This window comes from Caloenas nicobarica, chromosome 10 (genome assembly GCF_036013445.1).
Source record: "Caloenas nicobarica isolate bCalNic1 chromosome 10, bCalNic1.hap1, whole genome shotgun sequence".
In the NCBI taxonomy this organism is placed as follows: domain Eukaryota; kingdom Metazoa; phylum Chordata; class Aves; order Columbiformes; family Columbidae; genus Caloenas; species Caloenas nicobarica.
Genome location: NC_088254.1, coordinates 5,064,467 through 5,091,011, shown reverse-complemented (window position 1 = coordinate 5,091,011; position 26,545 = coordinate 5,064,467). Strand labels below are relative to the sequence as shown.

At 38.8% G+C, this 26,545-nt stretch overlaps 1 protein-coding gene across 8 annotated transcripts in view; it reads left to right on the top strand.

Annotated features, from left to right (window-relative positions):
* The window catches only part of PEAK1 (pseudopodium enriched atypical kinase 1), a 109,965-nt gene that overhangs the window by 62,528 nt on the left and 20,892 nt on the right, over positions 1 to 26,545 (top strand). For 7 of the 8 annotated variants that reach the window (XM_065642129.1, XM_065642128.1, XM_065642123.1 and 4 more), the window contains 3 exons: positions 11,904 to 15,182; positions 23,252 to 23,368; positions 25,257 to 25,453. In XM_065642129.1, coding sequence (XP_065498201.1) covers positions 12,016 to 15,182; positions 23,252 to 23,368; positions 25,257 to 25,453 — 3,481 coding nt within the window. In that variant the 5' untranslated portion in view covers positions 11,904 to 12,015. The remainder of the gene's footprint in view (positions 1 to 11,903; positions 15,183 to 23,251; positions 23,369 to 25,256; positions 25,454 to 26,545) is intronic. The other variant, XM_065642130.1, reaches the window with a different exon arrangement.

Genomic DNA, 26,545 nt, shown 5'->3' with positions numbered 1-26,545 from the left:
AATCTTGATATAACAATCCAGTGTTTGCATCTACAAGAAAACAAAGGTATTGTCTACATTGCTGTGGGATAATGTCGAATCCAGCCAAACAGTTTTAAAAACTTATAATCCTTGGACAGTAATAACTACAAGAGTTTTTGAATCATATTCTCCATAGGGAAGATTAAAATTCTACTTCAAAAAAAAGTTTGACAGCTCTTAGTAATTTCTTTATTTACCCTTTATCTTTACAGTGTAAAAATGAAGTGTGTACTAGGAAATTAATAGGCATACCAAGGAGTATTTTCAGACTTTCATTTGTCTATGGATCTTAGCATATTAAAGGTTCATAGAGATTTAAGGCAGAATTTATTTTATGACTTTTACAAAACCTCAAACTAGTTCTTCTATCACACCCTTTAGAAATGCTCACTCAAGTAGTGAACTTGCTGCCAGAGCTTCATCTTACTTAAAACTAGTTCCTACAGAATGGTTCTATGGCTGAAAGTCCATGCACGGGCACTATGAGGAATTCGCTTTTTTCCTTCTTTATCTTGGCACTGCAGACATTAAAGATGATGTTGCCTAATTTCAGCAAGCAGCTATCTCATTATCTCTGTGAAGTCTCTCTTCTGCTCTTTTCCAGTTATTTCCCCAAGTTTTAGCATGTAATTAAAAAAGTACAGTGGCTGAAGAGTAAAAGCTGAATTTTTCCAAATGCCGTTACTTGTAAAATGTAATATATCGCCCACACATCCCAAGGCAGTGATTGAAGATCTAGTCTAATTTGTCTTACTTGAGATTTAAGCGAAATCATCTGCTGAGTGTTTCAGACTATCTTTGTGCATTACGATTCATCCAGACTTTGCTTAAAATAAAAATGTGAAAATAAGACATGGTTAATGTACCAGTCTTTTATGTCTGGAGAACAAATTTAACATAGGACATTAGAGATACAGGCCTACAGCCTATCTTCTGACTACGCAATGCTAATTATCATTATGAAACTGTCCTTTTGTTAATCATGTTGAATTACATCAGTCTTGGAAGAGTTCTCTGCTGGAACATAAGTGCGGCGCGTTGGTACTGAGCTGCATTTGGCAGCAGCACAGCCAAAGCACGGCTGTGCCGTGGTGTCCCCGGCTGTGCCGTGGTGTCCTGCCACCAGCCGGGGGACGCCCCGGGGTCGGCTCCTCGCAGGGGGCTCTGCTGGGCGCTTCCATGTTTGAGAAGGCAATATCTTGCCTTGGCAGAAGTAGAGGTGAGCGTAAGGAGAGGTTACATGAAGCTGCTCTTGATAACTGGTGTATTCTGAGAAATGCTGTTAGCCTGTTTGTGTCTTTCCACTTTTCTCTTTAGTTTTCTTGTCCCTGTAATACCACATGAAAGTAAATTATTTTGCTCTCTACAGGAAAAAAAAAGCAAAAAAATACTTTTATGTAGCAAAAATTATTGTATTGGTATGTATGAAAACCTGCACAGTGCAGAGCAAATCTGCTCTGGTTTCTCAGCAGCCTTCTATGAAGCAACACTAGGGCCAAGTCCGACAACTGCATACAGAGTTGATAAGCAGCTGCTAAATATCCTATTATGGTATTTCATAACTTTTTTAATTTACATACTGCATTCTGGTATCCAAACATAGTTTTGCTGCCTCTATTGAGTTGAACTTATTGCAATTTCTAGCAAAATTAAGGCTTTGAGATCACTGTTAGCGTACTTGGTTTCAACAAAAGGCTTTTTAAAGCAGCTGGCTTAGAAAAGCTGAGGCTTCCCTCAGTGATTGTTATATGATAAATTATTTGAGTAGGGGGTACTTAAAACAGCCATAGAAGGTGAAGTTAGTAGTGATTAATTTTCTGGTTATGCCAAAAAATATTTCTGCAAATCTTTGTGGAAATCTGAAAAATTAAACCTTGAATCTTTATGAAATTACTCAGACTGTTTTTTCTATTGAATAACTGCCTGATACTATTGCTAACCAAAAGGCTTGCTTTTAAAAATAGTTTTAAAAATAAAACACAAATTTATTGTATTTGCAAAACCACATGTCCTCTCTTCCTCATACCTCTGTATGTCTTCGTTCCAAATGCTGAATTCTAGTGAGCTGTGAGTAGGTATCTTCGTTAACAAGTATACAAAAGGCTAAATTAACTTTTAAATATAGTATGTTTTAACTTAATGTCATATTTTGGTATGTTATTAAGAAACTAAAATGATGAAAATACGGTATATATTAGGTAATTAGGCCTGCCTATAGGTGATAGGTCTGAACCGATGGTAAGTAGGAGGTTGTTACTGAGTTGGCATGGGGTGCTACCTGTTAATCTTTGTCCTAAAATTAGTCAAGGTTTTTTTATGAGTAGTCTGAAAGAAGATCAGGAAATTTGAAAGCATCATCATTGTTTTCTTTTTAACTTCAACACTAGTAAAGAATAATATCTTCAACCTTCTGACTTATAGCTCATCACTCATTTCATTGCTGTGGCTTATAACTGCAGATTAAAATTTCTTGCATTCATCACGCCTGGTGAAGAAGCTTATTGGGATGAATAAGTGACATACTAATTAGAAGAGTAGGCTGAGTGAGAATAAGCTGCTTGAACTATCTTTGGCCAAAAAATTACCTGTAGCTAGTTTCTCAAGATTATCAAAGAGATCCTCAAATTAGGCTCTCTTTGATCATAGATGTAAGGAACAAGGCAAAATGACTGCAGCAAGTGGCAGGCAGGGGGAGCAGATGGTTGCTGTGGAATGGGAAGCTGAAGGAGTTTTTACAAAGATTCAAGCCCTTTCCAGGCACTTGTTCCACCAAGCAGTGAATGAGAGATCAGTGTGTGGCTTATTTTTATTTATATTTTCCACCGTAAACCAGTAATGTGTGTGACTTCAAAAGTTAAATTGTTTAGGTTAGTTGTAGAGAAAAATCCCTTTTATATCATTAGTCATCTTATCCTGATTTTTCTGTCTTGTAGTATAACATTCAAACAGTACTAATCTTTTGTAAGACTTCCATTTGACTTCACCTTTGTAATTACACCATCCTACCCTCATGTGTTGCTGCAGATTTTTATGGATCATTGCAAGACACGTGGCCCGAGTAGTTTATAGCCTGAGGTGCCAGTTGCCCAATATCAAACATGATTGTGTACTCATCAAAAGTAGAAAAGAACACAGAGAATGTTTCCAGGGCTGAGCTATAGGCCTGGCACAAGAAAGACAAAACAAAGTGTGGGAGGAGAAGAGAAAGGCCTTAACACTGGGAGACAAGGGGATATTAATGTTATTTCACCATTTAGTTATTTTGCTATATTTAACTAAAAGCACTGAAAGAGTAGTATCTGATAAAAAGGAAAAAACAGCATTAAGTTGTTAGTAAAGGTATGAATTTTGAGAAAGGCCTTGCAAAAGGAAGGCTTATATAGGTAAAACCCTAAACAAAAGGGACATCCCATAGAGTGAAGTGGCAGAACAGGATCTGTGAGTGTGGAGAGGCGGCCAACTGGTGCTCCATTTCAGGAGCGGGGTGGGCAGCGAGCTCAGGGGGAGCTGCCTCCAGCACTGCCCTGGCCTCACACCGCCCAGACTTCCTCAATGCTGATGAGCGAATTTTCTTCTCAGGTCAAATAGTTAACGCTTTGTTTAAGCACTGAAAATGGAAGCTTTGGATTTACCCCAGCTAATAGAACCGTCAATGTCTTATCCCATGTATAAACGTCAAATCATCTTTTCTGAATCCAGCCGACCTCTTGATGTCAGCGCCAGCTTGTTTCAGCAAGCATTTTATACGGAATAAATTTCTTTTTACTGATTTAAATGTTACGCTTTTTTTTTTGAGATAGACACTAAATGGGAACGCCCAATCTATCTTCTTTATGTGATGGATCATTTAATATAATATGATTTTATTTGTCGCAATTCTGAACTAAACTATCCTAATCTTTTTGTTTCACTTAATATGGAAAGCTTTTCATCCCTTAAATTTTGCAGTTGTTTTATGCTGCTTTTCTTCCTGAGATGTCATAAATAGAACACAATATTCAGTAAATCATCATTGATTTTTCTTACACTGAAAGCACGTAATCTGCTGGTTGCACCATTTGCATGTCCTGCAGTTAGTAATTTGTGAGAACTACTTAAAAACTTTAAAGAAAATTGTGCCATTTCTCTTTTGCCCATTATTCCATTTGGTACGAAGAAGAGCAAGTTTTTTTCACAGAAGGTATGATAAAAAGCATGTCCTGTTCACACTCCATCAGATCCACTGGATCTGATGCTAAGGGGCCACACAATATTAAGTGGAGCTCAGCCACCTGGTTCTCAAGTTTCTCCACAGCTCTTGGCTTTACACAGTCCAGTACTACTGTGCTGCTGTTCTTAATTTATCAGTTATGTTTAATATCTCCTTTTTTTATAATGGCTGATAGTGGTTTTTGTTAAAACTTAATTCTCTTAAGTCTTTAAATAAAACTCGTAAGGATCTTGGGGAAGGGGTTGAGACTGATGGAACCATCCTCTGGCTTCTCTGCGATGCGTTTTATCTTCTGGATTACAGCTCACATCTTACACGGGCTGCAAGACACTAATTCGCTCATAAATTATCTGCATCTCATACTACAGTCTTTTGTTTGGCTACTTTTTAGTGAGATCCTTCCTATCCTTTCTAATATTATTTTGTATTTTGCTATCCACAAGTCACTTTCCTAAACTGAAATGAATGTATTTTTGGTAATTGTGGGTTTTGCTGCATTAAGGGTTCAGCATAAAGATCTTTGGAGCCAGAGGTCGCAGCAGTCCAAGGGAGAGAGTTTTAAGTAAATTGGAGTTGCAGAATTGATGGATTCAATAACACCGTGTTTTCGTTCTCAAGCTGTGCTCAGCAGAAGAATAACCACAACCGTTCCTGGGTTTTGTAACTATAGAAGCAGTGTAACGTTTTTCAGGTATTTCATTGTTGTTTATTGTGAATAATTCTGGAGAGGTTTACTAAAGGTTTTCTAAAGTTTATTCTTCTAGATGTTTTTGTACACTAAAGCAACAGGAAAAAATATCAAAGGGCGGGATTTCAAGTGAGCCCAGGAAAGGTAAATCAACAATAATTAGATTGGTCAAGGTATAGTCATACCAGTACATTTTTAATATGCTGTGAAGGGCTTAATTCTCGTAATTTGGCTTAAATAGACTTGGGACAAACATAAATGCACTGAAATTGAGGATTTTTTTAAATTATCATTATCATGCTTGTTCCTGTCAGCTGATGCGCTTACCCTTAATTTGCTGCTAGATCTTGGAATGTTGTACGCAGCCCTTTTTAGGGAGCAAGGTAAACTATTTATGAGTCTGGCTTATCTTACTGTGTTTTTCCCACCTTATTTTCTGTGCAAGTAAAAGGTATCCATAAAGAATATACTGTGTACCATTATCTGAATTATCATTACAATACAATTATATATGTCTGAATGGTCATTATAAATTTAAGTTTTATTATGGTTTTTTTCCAAATGGAAAAAAAAATACTCTGTTTCCTCCAGTTAAGAATCCCTTATTATTTGAACTCAGAAGAGTTCATATTCAAATACATGCCTTGACTGACCTATTGGGCCTGAACACCAAATGTGAGAGCTCATACTTATTATTGCTTTTTGTGTTCTCAATGTGGCGATGCAGAATCTAATCAGATTACCTGGGCAGATCCTGAGGATATTTCTTGCCTTTTCCCTGCTCTGTTTGGGTTAGGTAAGTTGTAAAGAAATGCCTGTTTTCTTCTAAAGTGTTACAGATTGTCTAGCCCTAGGCGATTTTTTGCTCCAGTTCGTTGGTTATTTCTATTGTATTTTATTCTTATGGGTTTTAGGTAGAAAAAACATTCAAGGGTTTCATTCACTCACTTAGTTTTATGAAATATTTATGTAATTTAAACTCTTTTTTTAAATGAGAGAACATAAAACCAGAAGTGGTTTGAAGTCGTTTCATACTGTCTTGCAGCCAGGTTGCATTAGGTGTTTTCCAGTATTTGGGGTAAAAGTGATTCTGTTGTCCTTTCCATCCATCCTACCCCTTCTATCTCAGCAGCACAGTACCCGGTGCTGAAGAGTGGCTCCAAAGTAAGTTGGCAGCTTCTTAGTTTAGGTCATTGCCTCCTCAATATCCACTGCAGATTTATTGCATTTTCTGTAGAACTGTCATTTTATGGCCTTGGACAATTACCAGGGTACTCGGTTCTGACTGGAAGAAAAAACAAAACAAAGCACTGTCTGCAACAAGATAAAACTTTTTTAACAGAAATTATAAGGCCTAGCATTTACGGAAATTTCCATCTGTGCTATCTGCCATAGTCACAGTTCTGGCTTGTTATAACAATGATCTGATATTTGGTGAATATTTGTCCACTTGGGGAATAAAATTGTGGCAGTCCATAATGCTGTTTGTCATTATCTACTTTCATGTTTTTTCCTGGCATACCTTGTGTGAAGTAAGTGCTGGGACTGAACTGGGCACCACGCTTAATAGTCAGGGTATATTTCTTGATCTTTCACCAAACTGTGAGTCACTATTCCTCTCTACAAAATTCCATATTATAAAATGCTCATGGACCATCATGAAGTGCTGTGAGATCTGGGAGTGCACTCACATTTTTTTAATATTGATATTTAGCTTTTATTTCCAAACTCTGCTGTGGTACTATATAGCACCTTTTTTTCTTTTTTCTTTCTTGATTTACATTTCATTAATAAGCGCCGCAAGATTACCCAAAGCACTGTGCTTCTGGGTACCGAATGTAAATAAGTGCAGTTCTCAACATGCCGTCAAATTGGGACCGTGACTGCTGGCTGTGAAGCTGCTCTCTCTGCATTCTATTTCATAGATCTAGCAGATGTTGCAGTTAGCTTCACTTGGGGTTTTGCTTTCCTTTGAAGTCAGACAAATGATGTAAAATTTAATAAGAATTTTTTTTTATGGCATGAAGGACAAAAAAACCCTAATTAGCACTTGTCACATTTGTTTGTGATCCCAGTTACCTGTGTTAGATGATGCAGTGGCCCTGAGTCAGTCCCGACACTCTCTGGGAGATGGAGCGTTTTGACAGCCCATTGCCACCCAAGCAGGGCCATATGTGTGAAGTTGGAGCATTTCAGTTTTTCCAAAAACTCTCTAAAATATTTACAATCATATTAAAGTTTAAAATAAACAGAAATCGGATACTGCGAAAGAATAACCATCACTTTATTCTTCTTATGTTAGACTATTGCTGTTGTTTATGATGATCAGTGACTTTACAGATCCTTGGAAGTGGGTCAGACAAAACCACGCAGCCATGGTGGTTCTGTGGTGCTTGGCCACTTCTCTGGAGGAAACCTGGGCTTGGTCCCCACTGCTGGGTGTTGCACTCTGAGGACGTGCCCATCGCTGGTAGGCGGTTCAGGGGCTGTTCAGTAGCAATTTATTGGATGGTTGTCTGATAAGAAGGCTGATCAATGCAATTTATTTTACAGCATAAAAATGGCAGGCCCATTTTCACGGCTAGCAATGCTAAAGCTAAATGCCTTTTCCCCAAGGGAGGACAAACCAAAGGAAATCTGTAGCAAGTATCTAGTGATCTCAGAAGAGGTCAAAGAATGATAGTGTTGCAGTGACAAATGATGAAATGCACACTTGTGTGTACTGCTCAGTAATATAGCAGGCATTCATTTAAAGGGAGGTTTTTTGCAGCGTGCAGCATTGAAAACACATGTCTAATAGGTGCATTCATTTTAATATGCTTCATTCATTGAGCAGGCCTGATTAATTAGTGCGTGTCACCATCTGGTACTTACTGAGACTATTCATTTTTAAAATGTTGAAATTGTAGGGAATGTTGCACACCAATTAAGTTCTTTTTAATTGGATTATGTTAGTGTAAAGTATTACCGGAGAAGGCCTCCATTGCAATTCAGCCAGCATCCATCTAAGGGAGAACCGCCAGCCTGAAATTACTTAGAACAAAGGGAAAATGCCTGAAATGCATGTTTACTGCTATCTTTGTGCACTCAACAAAGATGATGTCGACAAATAAGAGCCACAAAAATACTTCTGCATTTCTATACAAGGTTCAGTTTTCTGACATGAGGATATCTCAGCTGATTACTTCATCTCTGCACTGCAACACTGAGTCTGTCATCTTCTCCCTCTGACCTGGAAAGTGAAACACGCTTTTGTGTTTCTGTTTGTTTGATATTAATTCAACAGGGCCAGACTGAGCCCTCCTGTGTGCAGTTGTGCATCTGCTGAAATGAGGAGCATTATTGTCGTTTACACAAAGAGTGATTTGGCCTTTAAAGCTGATAAACTATCTGTGTTGACTCAACCATTTAGTGAATGAAGTATCACAATTTGCTGGCTGCAGCACCACATTAGGAGCAGAGCTTGTCTGTCTGTACTTGTTCCTGTCACTGACTCACTTCGCGAATTTTAGTTACTTAGTGTCACTGCACTGCAGTGTTTCTTTGTATAAATTACGAACAGTTATGTTTATCAACTTGCATAAAAAAGGCTTTGAGATACAGGGATGAAATGCACAATGTCAATATTGTGCATTTACTGTTAATGCTTCCTTTAGAAGCCTAATGCTGTTTTGTATTTAACATCCAAGGTTGTTATTGCCTTGATTTTGTGGAGACTGAGTATCTTCAAGTAAGTTCTGTCATCTTACAGATGCCATCTTCCTCTGCAGAGTACGCATTCCTGTTCCTTGGCAGTTAAATGGGCTGTCATGGAAGGAGGGGTGTTAGAGGAAAAGATACCTAATCCCTGTAGCAGCTTAAGACACCCAATGTGTACCTGCCTGGATCTCATTGACCACCTTTGTTTTTAAGAGTGGAGAAAGAATCCAAAAATTAACAATGTCAGGATATTGGGGCCAAAGGCATTTTGTGTTTTTCATGTTGTATTTATGTGCATTTTCATTCCCTTCAGTGGACTCTGCTGCCCTCTACCAAGCTGGAGCTGCTGTTAACAGCAGCGGGAGCAACAGCCCGAACACGTGAAGAATGGTTTACATTTTTTTAATGCTGGAAGATTTAATTTCTGTTGTCACTCGTAATCACTCTTGCTATAATTATCCCTCATAGTAGGGAATCAGTAGTTGAAACAGTAAATGTATTTTAAAGGGAGAGGAAAACATCAGAAAAATCGCTTTCAGTTGTACAGCAATTAAGAAACTGCCTGAAGTTTTTTTTAGAATGCAAATACTTGTTTAGACATAAAAAGTTCACGATGAATTTAATTTGTAATAGCACAGAAGTACTTCTGGTTTCAGAGTATGAAAGTAGCACAATGTGGGAATTCTTTTTCTTAAGATACATTTCCTGTTGTCTGAAGGTGCAGATGTCCTCTTTGTTACAGGAGCGGGCAACAGGAACTGCTCACCCTGCCTGTGCCAAAGGCCATTGGAAAGCCAGCTGTGGTTAGAAACCTGAGCAGTCAGTGGGTCTCACCTTTCACAGACCATGTCAAAAATCATGTTAGTGTGGTGGTGTTTAAACCATTTCCATTAGGTGGCGAAGTGCAAAAGATCTAATGTACCTGTAAGTGTCTTCTGTATTTTCCTCTCTATAAGTCACACGTCTGCATTTACACAGACATGTCTGCATGTATTTTATGTTTAAGCTAACTTGCTGCAGGTGGTGCTTCTGGGACATGGGATATATGTTTGCAGAGAGCTGTATTTTGTACTCTGGAGCGTTGTATTGTGATTCTGCTAAGTTTCCTGTAGTCTGCATTCATACGTTGAGCATAGAACTCATTTGGGTTAGAGGAAAATTCATCAGCATAAGGGTATCTGAGCAAATGAGAATGAGTACAGCCAGCGGTAAAACATAGTCATATGAAGGTGTGCAATAGTGTGCCTTCTCATTTCTACCCCAACATTATTAGCAGAAAATGTTTCGCCTGGAAGGCCATAAAGCTGCCTGGTTTGTGATAGGATTCTAGAGCAAGTGCAGTTTATGCAATTTCAAGGAAATAACATCACCCAGTTAAATCTGAATAACCACACAGGTATGCACTAACCCTTTTGTTTAAATTGTTTGTTCAGAGGTTTTAAGTGGTAGAGAAATATATTTTCCAAGAAAACATTTAGATTACATTCCTATTAGTGTAACTTTACTCCTTTTATTTGTTAAATACATGAAAAGAAGGAACTAACCAGAATATAAAATGTTAGTATGTGTGCTCTTGCTCTCTCTCATTTTAGGAGAACTATTTCTTAATGTAATTTTTCTGCTTACAATACATGGGCTTGCAAAGTGTTGAAGCAACAAATCTTGGCAGAGATCAAAAAAACCACCAAGGCATTTTACTCTGTATATATAGAACAAAGACTGAAGGTTTGGGCAGATCTCTGTCTAGCAGACTTTCTATCTCTTAGGTCATACAGAGAAAGCTTTTGGCACTGACTTTTTGGCAAAAACCTTTGTCTGGAAACATATTTAGTCAGCATATGAAATATGATAGCCCTGGTACCGTGAATGTGTCTGAAGATACTGATAGTTAGACTGCAGCCCCATCTGGTGTTGGAACAGGATTGCTCCAGGAGGGTTTTCCAGCACAGGACGGCCCTTTGCCAAAACACAGGGCAGGACGTGAGGAGACTCACAAATTCCTACGAGTGTCAGTTTTACTAACGATTTCTGTTGTTTGCTACAGGGAGGAAAACCAGTTGTGCCCGTGGTGAATTCCAGCATAGCCCTCCTGCTGCTGCGTTACTAACCACAGCTCTACAGAGAGCTGCGTCTTTACCTGAATGGATTTATTACATTAATATCCTTTCAGTGTACCTATGTGATCAGCAAGTACATTTTCACACAAATCTTGTAAGAATATAAAGTTACTGATTTTCGGTGCCTGTGTTTACAGAAGTAGCGGTGGACATACAGATTCTTTTACCTCAGTAAAATGTCTCCAATAATTCGAGTTATGCAACAGTGATGAGGAGAGCAGATTTGTGGATTTGGCGTACAAGCCTTAAAATCTTCAGGCATTAATTCATGAAACTCTCAAATCCTGGATACTCCAGTGACTATAAAGCACAGCAGATTCATGTTTGGTTTTTACTTAAGGCTGATCGTTTCAGGTTGTCTTTGAAAGAGATTTTAAATTCTTTTTCAATTGTTATTTCTGGAGGAGTTAGGTAGAAAAGCTACATGTGAAACAAATTGGGGACTAAAAATCCATAGTTTTGTTTTGAGGATATAAGAATGGCTTATTGCTGCTATTGTAAGCTAGAGGAGAAGAAACAGTGACTTTCTGGAAAGGATTCCCCAGCATTTTTAACTGACTTCCCCAGGACAGCAGTCCAGCCTGTCCCTTCAACCACAACACCTGTCCAGTTATCATTTAACTCTGGTGAAAAAAGCACTAAAACAGCAGAGTTTGCAATTGCTTGAACATATTTTGTCACTTAAGCTGAGCTCATTCACATTTGAGGCGAAAACAAGTGATCTCAGTTGCATTTAGGAGAGTAAATATGCTCTTACTTTCTTGTCTGATGTTTAAGTAGTTATGTTGAAAACAATGGGCACTAATCTTTGGTTTTATATCCTCTTCCTAGCATTTGTTCTATTGGGAAAAATTAAAGGTCAATGGTCCTGAACTAGTCAGGAGAATTATTCTAAATTCTCAGTCGCTGCCGTTTCTCTCTCTCTCTCTCTGCTTTCAGTAATACAGGGCTTAGCTGCCAAAGCTTTAATTCTTTATGTATGAGAAGAATTATATTTCCAACTTTTCTTGCATTTCAGTTACATAGTTTTGTGAATTTAGGTAAAAATGACTGAGACATCAGCAAAAGGCTACTTGCTTATTCCAGGTTGTTTGTAGCATGGAAAGTGTAAGTATAATGGTCAGCCTGGTTTTCTCCATTCTTATCCTCATTCTCTTCTGTGTTTCAGAATGATCACTGCTCCAAACAGTAGCTGTACCAAGGGAACAGAGTGAAAACATATGGATGAAATTCTTACCATGCACTGAACAGCAGAGCATCAACCGCAAAGCTCTGGGAAAATGTCTGCTTGCAACACGTTCACTGAACACGTCTGGAAACCTGGTGAATGTAAGAACTGCTTCAAGCCCAAAAGCTTGCATCAGTTACCCCCCGTATCGGAAAAAAAAAACCTCTCCCAGGGCAATCTGAAATCCAATGCAAACCAAAGTAACAGCCAGCGTGGGAGAAACACAGGCAACTTCCGACCACCTGTGGCAAAGAAACCCACTATAGCTGTGAAACCCACCATGATGGTAGTGGATGGGCAGGGTGTATGTGGTGAAATCAGCACGCCGGACCTTTGTGAGAATAAATCAGTGCCTGCAGGCTGGAACCGAAACAAAGCTGTCTTGAACAAAAAACCACTGAACAATAACAATGAAGATGAGATTGAAGGTTATAGCCATGTTCATAGGTCTTATGGCAACAACGATGGTGTAGGTAAGATACCAAATAATAATAATAATGGCCTGACAGAAGTTTTGAAGGAGATTGCAGGTTTGGATACCACACCTCAGCTAACTGGAAATGAAATGAACTCGAGAGAAACCTTTTTGGGAAGAATAAATAATTGTTATAAAAGATCATTAGAAAGAAAGATCCCTCCAAGCTGCATGATGGGTGGAATGAAGGATTCACACAGTAAGCATGTTATTCTGAGTGGAAGCACTGAAGTAATAAGTAACGAAGGTGGACGTTTCTGCTATCCAGAGTTCTCTAGCGGAGACGAGAGCGAGGATGACGCGTTTTTTGGCAGCGTGCAAGAAGAGCATGAGAGCTGGGATGAAAGTGATGAAGAGTTGCTAGCAATGGAAATTCGTATGAGGGGCCAACCTCGCTTTGCTAATTTTAGAGCTAACACTCTGTCTCCTGTTCCGTTCTGTGTCGACAAGAAATGGAACACTGTGCCCCTTAGAAACAAGTCTCTCCAGCGGATCTGTGCAGTAGATTATGATGACAGTTATGATGAAATTTTAAATGGTTATGGGGAAGAGGCTGTGATTCTTTATGGGCAAGAAAGCATGCAGAGCATGGTATCTTCTGATTCTACATCTCCTGATTCTTCTTTGACTGAAGAGTCTCGTTCTGGAACAACCAGCAGTTCTTCACAGAAGCTCTGTAATGGAGGGTTATCTCCTAGTACGCCTCAAGACCTCAAATTGATTGAACCAGAATATGAAAGTCTTTGTGATAATCAACTAGTGAAGGATGTGTCAAAACCTCCCAGAAATGTTCCGAAAAGTCTAGAAACTCACAAGGCAGTCCTCGCGCTTCGACTGGAAGAGAAGGATGGCAAAATTGCTGTGCAAACTGATATGCAAGAGAATAAAAGTTCATCAGATGTTGCTGGTCAAGCTGTAACTATCAATTTGGTGCCTGTGGAAGAGCAAGCTAAACCTTACAGGGTGGTGAATATGGAACAACCAGTTTGCAAGCCATATACCATAGTGGATGTATCAGCTGCCATGAGCAATGAATGTAAGGACAGTCCAACTGAAACCTCAGAAACCAAAAATACATCATCTAACACAAGCTCACCCGTAACTCCAGGCACGCCTGTTACATCCTCTGCAGCATCACCTGTACGCGTACATGCTAATCTGAAAAAGTCCAGTGCAATCAGATATCAAGAAGTGTGGACTTCTAGTACTAGTCCAAGACAGAAGATACCTAAGGTGGAGTTAATTGGTAACAGCTCAGGACCTTCTGTTCCCCCCAGGAAGACAAGCCACCACAAGTCAGCTCCTACTTCACCTACAGCCACAAATATTTCTTCAAAAACTATCCCAGTTAAGTCTCCCAATTTATCTGAGATTAAATTCAACAGCTACAATAATGCTGGCATGCCACCTTTTCCTATAATCATTCATGATGAGCCCACTTACGCTAAGAGTTCCAAAAATGCTATTAAAGTTCCTATTGTAATCAATCCAAATGCATATGATAATCTGGCTATCTATAAAAGTTTTCTAGGGACCAGCGGAGAGCTATCCATCAAAGATAAAACTACTAGTGTAATAAGCCACACATATGAAGAAATTGAAACAGAAAGCAAAATGACTGAAGCCATAGGAAGTAAAGCCACTGAATTTTCCCAAGCAAAAGGGGTGACTAATAGCTCTGAATGCAGGCTGGGTTCTGTGGCACAAAAGGTCCAAGAGTTTAATACCTGTCTCACTAAAAGTCAGATATCACCACAGAGGAGTCACAGTTCTGACCACAGCTCCCCATCAAGCGTTCAAAAGACAACACAAGAGCCTGCAGCTAAAGTAGACGTAACCCCAGAGGCTTCTGCTGGCAGCAGCAGCGGTAGAGAGAATGCAAGTACGGTGCTTTCACAGATTGTGGCCTCTATCCAGCCTCCACAGTCTCCTCCAGAAACGCCTCAGTCTGGACCCAAGTCTTGTAGCGTAGAAGAACTGTATTCCTTACCCCCCGACGCAGATGCTACTAAAAACACCCTGGTACGACCCAAATCTCTGTTTACATCACAGTCTGAAATAGAGTCATCCAAGATGGTGGAAAACACTGCCACTAAAATGCAGCAAGACTCACTTTCACAGCCCATTGCCACTCACTCTCCAAAGCCATTGAGAGCCGCCCCAAATACCACAAGTCCCAAAACAGAGCAAGCACCGCCATTTCCTCCTCCACGGTCCACTTCTTCCCCCTACCATGCAAGCAACTTGTTGCAAAGACATTTCAGCAATTGGACCAAACCAAACAGTCCCACCAGGTCGACAGAGGCTGAGTCAATCCTTCATTCAGAAGGTCGCCGAGCTGCTGATGCGAAACCCAAACGCTGGATATCATTTAAGAGCTTCTTCCGCCGCAGAAAAACTGATGATGAGGAAGACAAAGAGAAAGAAAGAGAGAAAGGAAAATTGGTGGGTTTGGATGGAACCGTTATACATATGCTCCCCCCTCCTCCAGTCCAACGTCATCACTGGTTCAGCGAGGCAAAGTCAGACTCGAGTGAGAAGCCATCGATTGTGTTCATGTATAGATGTGAACCAGCAGCAGCTGAACCAAAAGCTGACCATCCAAACAAGAGCGGAGCGGAGTCTGCGATCACAGATGCGCTGGCAAAAGACAAAGGAGAAATGCAGGAAAAGTCTCCAGAGAGCTCCGAACAGAAACTGGGCAGCCATTCATCACCCCCTCAGATTCCCAAGAAAATCCCCAGGTAACCTGCTTATCTTTTTTAGTCACTTAGTTGTGAACCATCCTGTATATACTGCTTAAAAGGGGATAAATTAAGGAGTTTTATGGCATTAAGTGTAATTTTTTCAAAGTATATTTATTTTAGGTAACTTAACGCAAAGATTTAAAAAACATGCTTTATATTGGATATCAGAAAAGATTTAAAAAAATTCTAGAAACAGTACCTGATATTTAGGGTTTGTATTGCAGGTTCATTAACATGTCACAATAGCCATGTTACATGAAATCGCGTACATTTTCCTGAATTTCTAGTTTAAGAAAGTGTTCTTACATTATAGGAAAATAAATAATTTCTCAGCAGAAATAAAGGAAACTATTGAAAAGTATAATAGAAAAGATCTGTGACTCATAAAAGGTGGTGTGCTAACTTTATCTCACATACCCAAGAACACAAGAGATACTAACGAACTTGATGTTACGCTGCAGCATTGCTGCAGCACTCCCCAAAAAAACTATGGAAAAAAGCAATAATAGAATTAGATTATACATAAAATAATTTCTCTCCATTTTGCAAGGCCTTTAGTGATTGATATACTTTGTCTTTTAACAGTACTGGATTCAGTAGAGCTGGTTGCTCCATTTCTGCCTGACAATTTTGTTCAGTGATTTCTTTTTTTTTTTTTAACAGAATTTACTAAAATGTTTCATAGTTTCAATTTCTGTGAAAGTATTTGGCCAGTAGATATTTATTTTACTCCTAGAAGTTCATGGTAGTTAAATGTTTTAGGTATGTTGGTTGGTTTCAAGGTCTGTTTGTTCCTTTATCAAGGGTGCACACACTTTCTTGCTTGTTTCTGAACATGGAGAAGCGTGTTTATTCCCAGATATGCATTGTTTTCAACATACCGCTGAGTTCCTATAGCTCATGACAGTGCATAACCCAAGGGGGCTGCAGGCATTTGTTCCAGTCAGTCCTGTGGGCGTTGGACGCGTTTCCCTGAGTGCAGGCCATGGCCGTGGATGTATAGAAATAGGTCTTCCAATGTTATTATACAAACCAGTTCCAAAATAGCTTCAAACTTGCATTATTTAATTCTTTATAACAATAACCTAGTGGTAGGAATTTTTTTTTTTAACTTTGAGCTATGAATGAGCCTCAGAAAATGTATCATGGCAGTGTTCTTTGTTTTTCTTTGTTGTCTATACAAGAAAGTTGCAGTGATTTTTTTTTTTTTAGTTAAAATAATTTTCAAGTTGATGTAAACTAATAGAAATCTCAGTGTGAGCATAGTTCGAGTTTACTATAAACTGATTGCTGCTTACCTTAAAGTAAAATAAGTATGTTTTAAACTAACGAACAGTCACTGTTTACACCAAGTATAATTAAATCACTTCCATATCACATCTCGGGAACACTGATACAGCACTCTCATGAAGATCAGGACTACTTTTTAGGCTGTTTGCCTTTTGTCAGAATGGATGAACTGCAATCTCAGAGTCAAGAACATTGTTGGTTTTTTTAAAGTATGCAAAAATTAACAAATAGGGGTTTTTTTACAAATCCCAGTACAAATTGTGGGTGTGAGTTTCAGAAACATTAAGCACTTTCAGAAACTATGAAAGCCAGCAGGAGCTGTAAGCGTTCACCATCTCTGCAGGATGTACAGCACCACAGGGCTGTGGGCGATGACAAAAGGAGGTGTCCCTGTATTTAAAGTGCTTATTGCAGTTTAATGGTCAAGACAGTGGGGAATATATCCAGGGCTGGAATAACCCTTGGTAGGAGTCTAGTCTCTCTAGACTCACCCTAATTAAATGGGGAGAAGCAGGGAGCTTTAGAGAGTAAGTTAAAGAATTGAGACATTTGTTCTCATAACCCCCCTCTAGAGGAACCCATTTTTTCTATTATCTCCAGGGGAACCTAAAGAAAATGAGGTTGTACCAACATTTGTTTTCAGCAGCATTACCGAGCACGTTGCCATACGATGCACTTGCTCTCACCTCACTGGTGCCCACTCTTGTGCTGGCAAGACAGCTCATGTGGTCACCTGTGGTGAACCAGACTGGGCAAGTGATCCAAATAAAAAATCACCGGGCAGTTATTTTTCAGCCAGACCAATTCGCTGATCTGACAGGGGGACCAGGCAGGAAGGAACAGCTGCTTCTCTCAGTGGTAAAAGGGCTATGACAGGCTAATGGCTGTGGTTGTAGTTGGCATTTGTTCTTAGCCTGCCCTAGAGACGGTGCTGTTACCTGGTTTATATTTTTGCATGATTACTGGAAAGCCTTCTGCCCTTGCTGTTGAAGGCAACTGGTTATTCTGTCCTGTCTTACTCATTTATTTCAAAAAAGGAAGTTTACTCTTCATTTTTCTGCAAGTCAAAGTGATAAATCTCACAATTTCCCCTGGTGAAAGTTGGAATTTGCTAAATGTTAGAATTGGAACTTCTTTCTGACAGTATTGTTCTGTGGTTTCTACAGATTTCAAAGGAAATATACTGAGGTGCTGAGACATATGTTGTGGTAACACTGGACAGTGGATATCTTTATCCTTCCGTTATTATATTCCATTACCTTGATGCAGTTTGATGCCTTAAGTTATTTGGGGTTTTTTACTTAATTTTTAATATTGTGAAAGAGACCAAGTGAAACCTTATAGTGCTAGAAAAGGAAGTTGGTTTTTTGTTGTTGTTTAAGGGGTTTGGCTTTTGTTTTTAATATCCCAGTCTGCGAGAATCAGGGTTGTCAACTTCCATTTTTGCACAAGCAGGAGACATCACAGACGATGCTGTGCTTGTTTTGTGTTAACTCTTCAAGTATTAGTGAAAGGTTAATGTTAATTTAGGCTAAAATATGTGTATGGAAAAGATGTTCAAAATCTTCAGTTAAGCTTGCAGAGGCTTAGAAGAAAACATAGAACATGAAGGTAGCAATCAATGAACGTGACACTTGTCTAACTCAGAATGCCCACAACAGTAAGCCCACTGAAAAAAACAGATGACCTGGAAAATAAGATAAGCTTTAAAAATGTCAGATTACTGGGGGGGTCTTGAAAGCAAGTTAAATGAAGATACAGTATTTCATTACATGCAATGGATTACAAAGCTGCTAAAGGTTGATAACAAAACCACAAAACAGGTCTGAAGGTATTTAAAGTTATCACTAGAAAGGTCAGTTTTTCCCTTTAAACGGCACTTGTAAAATAGTCAGTTCTTTGGAAAGCTGAAAACTATGTCTTTGTTATACAAAAGAACTTGATTTTGGTTTATGTATGTGATTATTTCTTTCTGTTTGATGCCAGGATGAACATAGGTTTGTTCAAAAGGATCTAGCAAATACTAATGTATTAAATGTACAAAAAACTTGTAGATTAATTTTTGCTAAAAATCAGTCACATCAGCTTTTTTATTTAATTGGAACAAAAATCAGGTGTTCTTAGAACACCTGTAGTTCACGATGCAGCAGTTGTTCTCAGGCAAAACCTAGAACTGACCTCTAAAAAGATAACATGGTCATATTTCTGGCCTAAGTCACTAATTGCTCAAGGTGGTACAGTAGCACAGTGTGGAATCCACACAGAGGTTTAAAAAAAGATTATATCAAAGGCTCTTATCTAGTGGATCAAACTGTTGCCATTGGAGTTTCACAGGGCAAAGGCTTCTCTTCTCCTTCACTGAGAGATTACTGCTTATATCCTGCAGCAGCGTTTTAGATTGAGATGTTTCCTAAAACAAAACTGCAGCACAGCCTTCTGATTCTTCCTTTCCTATCTTCATAAACCACATCAGAGCTGAACTAAAACCTCATTCAGCTCTGTTTTAGATGGCAGTGCCTTTGTAAATCAAGGTACAGCTGATTTGTGAACAGCCATTTCCATTCAGGTACATCTTAAACTCAATAGTTTCCTTCCGTAGCTACAAGTTGGCCATAACTTTCTTTTACAGCATCTTTGGGCTACAGTTGGATGAACTAAAGATAAACCTGTTTACTGAAATACTTCCTTCAGGTAGTGAGGTCTGTATATTCATGCCATTCTGGTTTAGATAAGAAAGCATTTCTTCATAGCTGAAGTTAGGATTACCAACCTAATTCCTAAAATGATTTTAACTTTGTCAAAAGGATTTGAACTCATAATTGAGAGATAGGAGTTCTGCTGTCCCATAGCTACAGAAGATCACTATCCTGTTGTGTCTTACTTCAAAAGGAGTAAAATGTTTATACGTATTTTGAAGGTTTGTTTTGAACCTTAAAAAGCATGCTTCTCCATTGCAATTAAACACTACGTCAGCAACTTGCGTTCTTTTAAGGCTATTTTTTGTTAAAATAGCCCCTGGGCATTTCACTGGACACTTCCATGGGCTCTGTACTTACCAGAGTACATAGATATCAAAGCTTTTGGAAGTGACTTCTCCTTCAAATCATACCCCAGTGCCATACTCATAGTACAAACAGTTCACCTTGAGTAACTTCCAGCCAGATTGCTGCTCCTGACATTAACAGAAATATCAGTGACAGATGAGAATCTCTGAGAAAACTGGCCAAAACCTTGCACAGTTCCTGCCTGCCCTGGAAGCATTTCAGTAATACAAGTGATCCTCAAATGCTTTTTGTTGTGCTGATTGCCCTGAGGTTGCTGACGACTGTTCACACTATTTGCTTTAAATTACAGTAAGTGCAATGTGATTTCAAAAATTTGATTTAGGCATCAAATTTCCATATACAGGCAATGGAAAAAGACAGTTCCAGTGAGGTGATTTAGAGCACCAAGACCTAAAGGGCCTAGCCTAAATGGGTTATCTCTTCAGTGGGTTTTTTAGTAATTTCTGTTATGCTACTAACCGTTATTAAAGGAAAAAAAAATGTAGGTTATGGGGGCTAGGGGTGGGCCACAGTGTGACACTGTCTGCAGCCTGGACCTTGAGAACCTGAACAGGGCGGGGAATGGAGCTTACACGTAGGCTCTCCTGATTCAGTGGGACAGGAGCCATGAAATTACTCTGAGTGCCCTGTATATTTGGAAGAATATGAATGTTTTAACAGATCACTCAGTAAAAACAACTGGAATAATTGTTCTTCAAAAATTTAGTCATATATTAAGATCAGGATCACATCCAGAGACAGGCAGGAATAACCACCACTGCCACATTCCTCTTTCTCTTTGTCATTGATCCAAACCTGCAGATTCCACAGCTGCTTCAGAAACTACTTGAGAACAGAACTCTTTGAAGTCACAGTAGGGCTCTGTTTAAAACAAAGTCCTTTCCAGTTTTGAGGACCTCTAGTCTAAGTCTTAAGGTAAGGTTCTCACCTGAAGCCAAAACCTGTTTAGTGTAGCTTACATAAATTGGTGAGGAGAATTCATGTATGTTATAGCTGAAAAGAAATTTGCTAGAGCAAGTCTACCAAAATGGGAGAAAGTTAAAATTCAGGTGGAACTATCAACTCCTCCTTCTCCCCAAATCTATCTTGGTTTGCTCTTTTTAGATATCAGTGAGGTTTATTTACCTCACTCAGCAATGCTCAACAACGCTTTTAAGAGCATTAACCATCTGTCTTACCCCGTCTCATCAATGAAAAACTTTTGTGAGATTTTTCTCTAGAATATCTGTATGCTAACAGAATTAGAAATTATGCATGTTCAGTAAGGAAAACATTTGGTAACACTTTATGTGAAGATCTGTAAACACTGAGGACTGTCTGAGAACCAAGTACAAGGGGGTTTACCATTTATTATTTTATAAATTTAGACTAAGAAATGGTAAAACGTATTATTGTTCATAATTCCTGTAATACAGTCTGTAAAATGGAAAGACTGAGAACTTAAAATGTATAAAGAAAATTTTTTATTTGTTTTGGGTTTTTTGTTTGTTTTATAATGCACAGTTAATCTGTGGAACTCATTGCCATGAAGTTTCACTGACACTAAAGAGCATGCAAACATCACATTATACAAGATTTTAAAACAAACAAACAACTTGTCATGCTTCAGGACTAAGCCAACTTCAAAAAAATAAGGATCAGGAATAAAAATTATGGCATAGTTATTTCAGATTATCCTTTGAGAAGTTTCTTTCACTTTTCCTCTTAAGTAACTATTTTTGGCTAATGGCGGCGATGAGGAACTGAACTGCATGAGTGACTGGAATGGATCTTCTGTCCCCATGATGTGCTCTGATAGAAACCTGGGCACTGATCAGCTTTGCTCAGTGTTTTGCAGAACTAAAGTGGTCTGTGTTCTGAGTGGAAGTTCCTGTGCAAGGTGGCCTTTGACCGCCCTCAAGCCATTAACCTCTCTGCATTTTTCCTCAAGCATTATCCAGTCAATTTAGGCTTTATATCAGCTTTATTAGCTTAAAAGTGTAGGGCCTGAGGGGATCTCAAAGGGATCTCTTTGAAACTAAATTTATCTACAAGTTACACAGACTTTTTTTGTGTAGAACTGAGTCATCTTCCATTTTGGGCTCCCATCTCAAACTGTACGCCTACCATTGATTACTGCTTTGCTGATGTCCCCTCAGAGAGCAGATCAGAGTCCCAGCTCAGTCTAAGGCCACATCAGCTCTTCTCTGTTTCTGTCACTAATTTCTGCCACTTGGATTTATGTGCTGTCTTACACAGAACTGTATTCCCTCAGCTTGACCTCTAGATCTGACCCTAATTCAAGAATGCACTCTCAGAATCACTTCTTACAAGCATTTCGCTTTGTCTCCCTCATAATCATTGCCGTTTATTAATCACTCTAATTGAGAAGGCGTGCTTTGAATCGTGGAAAATACAGGTCACGCAATAGCTGTGATTCCACTGTCCTTACAGAAGTTACCACACTATGCAGGCTGCTTTCTGGGTACTCACTATTCCCAAAAGACCAAGGCAAGTTAGACCACATCATCTTTTGGCAATCCTCCAAAAACTGCAGAGGAGGAGCGCCTGAGGGAAGGGGTTAGGGGCATTTGTCCCTGCAGAAAAAAACAATTTTAAAACAGTTTTGAGCTTGTGCACATGTGAATGACAAGTATGTGTGTTCAGGGCGATGTTATCTGAAGGACAGTCATTTTTATGGCAGGTTTTTTTGCTGCACATAATCTCAGCTTCTTAGGAAAACAAATGTGTTCTGTGTGTGCAGAGAGCTGCTTCCTCCATTAACTGAATAGTTGTTTAGTTTCAGCCACATGTGCCGGAGGAGCAGAGTTCTCTAAGGTAATTCCTTTCCTATGAAGTTTGTTTTTGAAATAAAAAAGGGAAAAGAAAAAGGCTTGGACAGAGGAGGCTGTGCCCACTGTGGTAAAAGCTAAATATGTGCTCTTATGCAAGGCATCAAAGAATCCATCCTGGCAAAATAACTATAAATATCCCAAATAAGGAGATAGCTTTAAGTATCACTTGCTATCAACAAGCAGATACAAAGTTATCAGGCTTTAATGGTTCAAATCTTGGAGAACCACTTGTTTATCAGCTGCTCTGCTTTTCTGGAAAACTAGTAGTTTTAACTGTTTAGACTATTTCATGAAGCAAAAGCCATTGGAATTTGGTTCTTGTAGCTCACTGAGTAAGGATGTTTTCCCCTTTTGTTCCTTCTGCATTGTGTCGGAGCTGATTACAAGCTGGCATTTTGCTCTTTGCCCGCTGAGTCAGTGCACTGCGGATGTGCTGGATCTCTCCGTCTTTACTGTTAGCTACAGGGGAGCATTTCCCCACAGATTTCGTGGCCTGACATCTAATCGCTGTGATTTAAAATGTATTCGATTCAGACACTAAAACTGGTCAGAGTACAGATTTGAGATACTCGCTTTTCAGAGTAGGTTAGTGTAAGTTCTTAGCTCCTCTTGAAATTTGAACCTGCTTTTGCCTAACTAATTAACATGACTAAGACCATAGTTGTCATACCAAAACAGTGATGTAGTAGGCTGTGAGCTGTTTTTCATCCACGAAGGCAGTGGAAGAGTTAAGAAGGCAGGGCTGGAACTGACTGGTTTCCTGGGGCACTTTGGCAAGTCCCCGGGACCAACCCCCTAAGGTAAACATGAAGGTGCGGTAGGTGTATCACTCTGTGCAGAGTTCAGCCCTGTTGCTTACAGCTTGCACAACTTGTAGCACATCAGAACACTGTGGAATCAATGGCTCGCCAGAGTTTCAAGACATGATTAAAAGACTCAAGAAGGCCCTGAAAGAATTTCCTTTAATGGGGAATTGTGTGAGTGAGTACAGTGGGTGAGTTGGTATTTTTTTCTTTCTTCCTTTCTAGCTGTTGGTTTACTTTGGCAAAACGCTTCTGAGCTTAGGTTTAGTGTATGTGCTTGCATGTGTCTGGTTTGGAGAATGAGTCTGTTCTGTACCTCACCAATTGATACTAAAAAATTACTTTGAGATGTGATAATTCCTGGTTTGTGGCAATGACAGAACTGTAAAGCTACTAGAAACTACTCCTTAAAGAAAATGTTCTTGTTGAGGAATGCAGGTATGTATACGATTTACAGCAATTACAAGCCTTTAATTTCTCATAATCTTGAGAGCCTTGTTACTGCTTTAATTTTATGTATGCTTTACTCTGAAATTCTATTAGGTTAACTCTTTAATGTGGATATATTTGTGGCACATGGAATGTTCTTCACATGATTCCAATGCATGGTACTGAAAATGAACAAAAGATTTTATGCTGATTAAATACTACATCTTTTTGAACTTATGCCGTTTTTTCTCTTTTACTAACAAGTTCTAATGAGTTTTCTTTGTATCAGTCTGCAGTTAAAATTCATGACGCTGAGTAGAAACAGCATGTGCGCGCTGCATCGTACATGGGGTCTTGTGTTATGCGAAGTATTGGCATGTTTTAATCTTTGGGATTGCTAGAAGATTGTGTATCATGATTTTCAGTATTTTGGCTTTGGCATAGTGAGATATGCCTGTAATTTATGTTAACTCTTTGAGGATACAATCTCTCCGCTGTAAGGATTTGTATTAAAGAAGCTCAGCTGCTCTGCCTATTTAAAAATATGTAATTTTTATTTCTGTTAATCAGAAGTTGTAGTAAGTTTCAAATCTTTACCACAAAAATTAAATAACTATACAGATATATGATGTGGTGATCATCTTTTGAAGGAAGTGCATTACTCCTATCCCTCATGGAAGTTACAAGTACTGCAAATTCTTGCTGTTCTATTTGATCAGGCTGTAATAATGAGAGCTAGTGAATTGGACATACGCTCTGGAGATCTGGCCTATAAGGAGTATTTGTTTCTGTGAGTGGGAGAGCATAAAGGCACAGAAGTATTTTTGCTCTGACATATTTGATGTGGCATATTATTGATAATTGCTGCTATGTTTTCAATAGGATTGGGTTTTTTCAATAAACCTGAACATTTTTTTAATATATATAACACGTAATTTAAAAATCGTACTGCAGTATATATATCCATGGAAACCAATTGAATCCATGATTTTCACAGTTTTGTCCCTCGAGTCATCCCAGTTTAAAACTTCATAGCTAAGAGCAGGCACAGGGGACTGTCTTCATGGCCTTTTGCAATTGGCCTAATAAGAGTAGGTTTTAATCTGGGGAATTTTATATGAGAAATAGATTACTGGCTTAGACGAGCTACTGGGCTGTTTCCCAGAGTGTGGGTTCCCCAAATCCTACCAGCATATGAAAATGTATCACTAAAGTTGTATGCATTTATTAAGACTTAACAGCCCCCTTTCTATACCTTGGTACCCTTGATTAAAGCAAAATTGTTCTGATTGGTAAAAAGCACGTTAAGCTCTGCTGCTGTCTTAGAAGTCCTACACTTTTTATGCAGAATCATGCCTGCATATATATGTGTACATATGTTGATGGTAGTCAGCTTTAAAACATTTTATTATCCCTTTTGTAGGGAACATGAACTACTACATGCTACTATTTCAGCCAAAAGTTTTCTTCTTATTTAGGAAAATAAATATTGTAGAAAGTTGGGGTTTTTTAAGGGAGGGCAAAAGGAGCTTATTTCTTTACCAGTTTATTCCCTTTCCTGAAGATACTTAGTGCCTAATCTGGTATTTTGCCAGAAGGATCTAGTATAATAGCTTTGGTCTCCAGGTGATTTTGTTTTGTTTGTTTCAGTCAAGTGCCCGATGATACGACACTGGAGGATTTGTCCCCTCGTGTTCCCAGAGCCGTGTTTGTGAAGCAGGACAATGGCGGCAGCGCCTCCGTCATACCTGTGTCATCTGTCCGGGTCCCGCAAGGGGAGGAAGAAAAGGAAGAAGCTTCAGTTTCTCCCGACTTAAATCCTTGCAGTGCTACATACAGCAATTTAGGTAAGTGTATTCTCGTAGAAGAAAATTTAAATTAGATCAGATTTTTGGATCTTTCCAGGCTGTGAAGAGCCTGGTCTTCTGAACAGCTCAATACACTTTAATAAGGTTAATTTTTAAAGACAAACTTTTAAATATGGATTTGTAGAAAGTAAAATTATGTTGTCTCATTCTAAGATAAACAACCAAGAAAGTTAAGATTCCACAAACTCAAAAGATTTGTTTCCTATTATTATAATCTTTTAATTGCCCTTAATGATAAAAATCTCAAATGCTTTTTTAAAAGACACGTTGTTTAATCCATTTGGAGGAATTTTTATCAAAGAGGTTTAAAATACAGAGCAAGTTACCTTTTTTTTTAAGAAACAATAAGTAGATTTCACTATTTTTCCAAACTTCAAGAAAAGATAGGATTTTTTCTTCTAGAGCATCAATAACTGCTAAGATATTCGTCATCGTCTTTTGTGAACTAAAGCCCTTCTTATCCTCGCCTGAGAGTTTACTTTTGCTCCTTCAGAAAAGTTTACTTCCACCCATCCTTATTTTTGTCAGTGTTGTTCCTGTGTGTGAATGCTTCTTCATAAAACCAAATAAAACTGAACCCCTTTGCGTTTTAGGCAAAATGTTCTCCTCATCCTCGGGTCACTTTCAGATTTGCTGTCACCAAAGTAAATTTTAGGTATGAAAGAGTTAAACTAACTTTTAGGCTTGACTTGGTCTGTCTTGGCAAGCTTGCTGCTTGTTGTTAAAGCAACGCTACCCTAAATGGCACTGAGTTCTCTGGCTGCCATTCAAACTTTTATCTGGTTTATTCGAGCAACCTCACTTTCTAATTCAGATAGCTATCAAGAGATTACTAGGCAAGGCATATAGAATAATTCCTACTTGTTTTCACATCTTGCCTCACCTGAGCACCAAAATCACAGATTTTGTAGAATTAACAAATACTGGTGTGTATAACGGAAAGAAAGGATAATACAAGAATTAATTAAGTTACATCATGTTTGATGTAACTTCAACTGCATTTGTATCTACAGTTACCTTTTTATAGCTACACGCTGCAGTCTGTAGTTTGTAAAATATATTAAGTAAAGT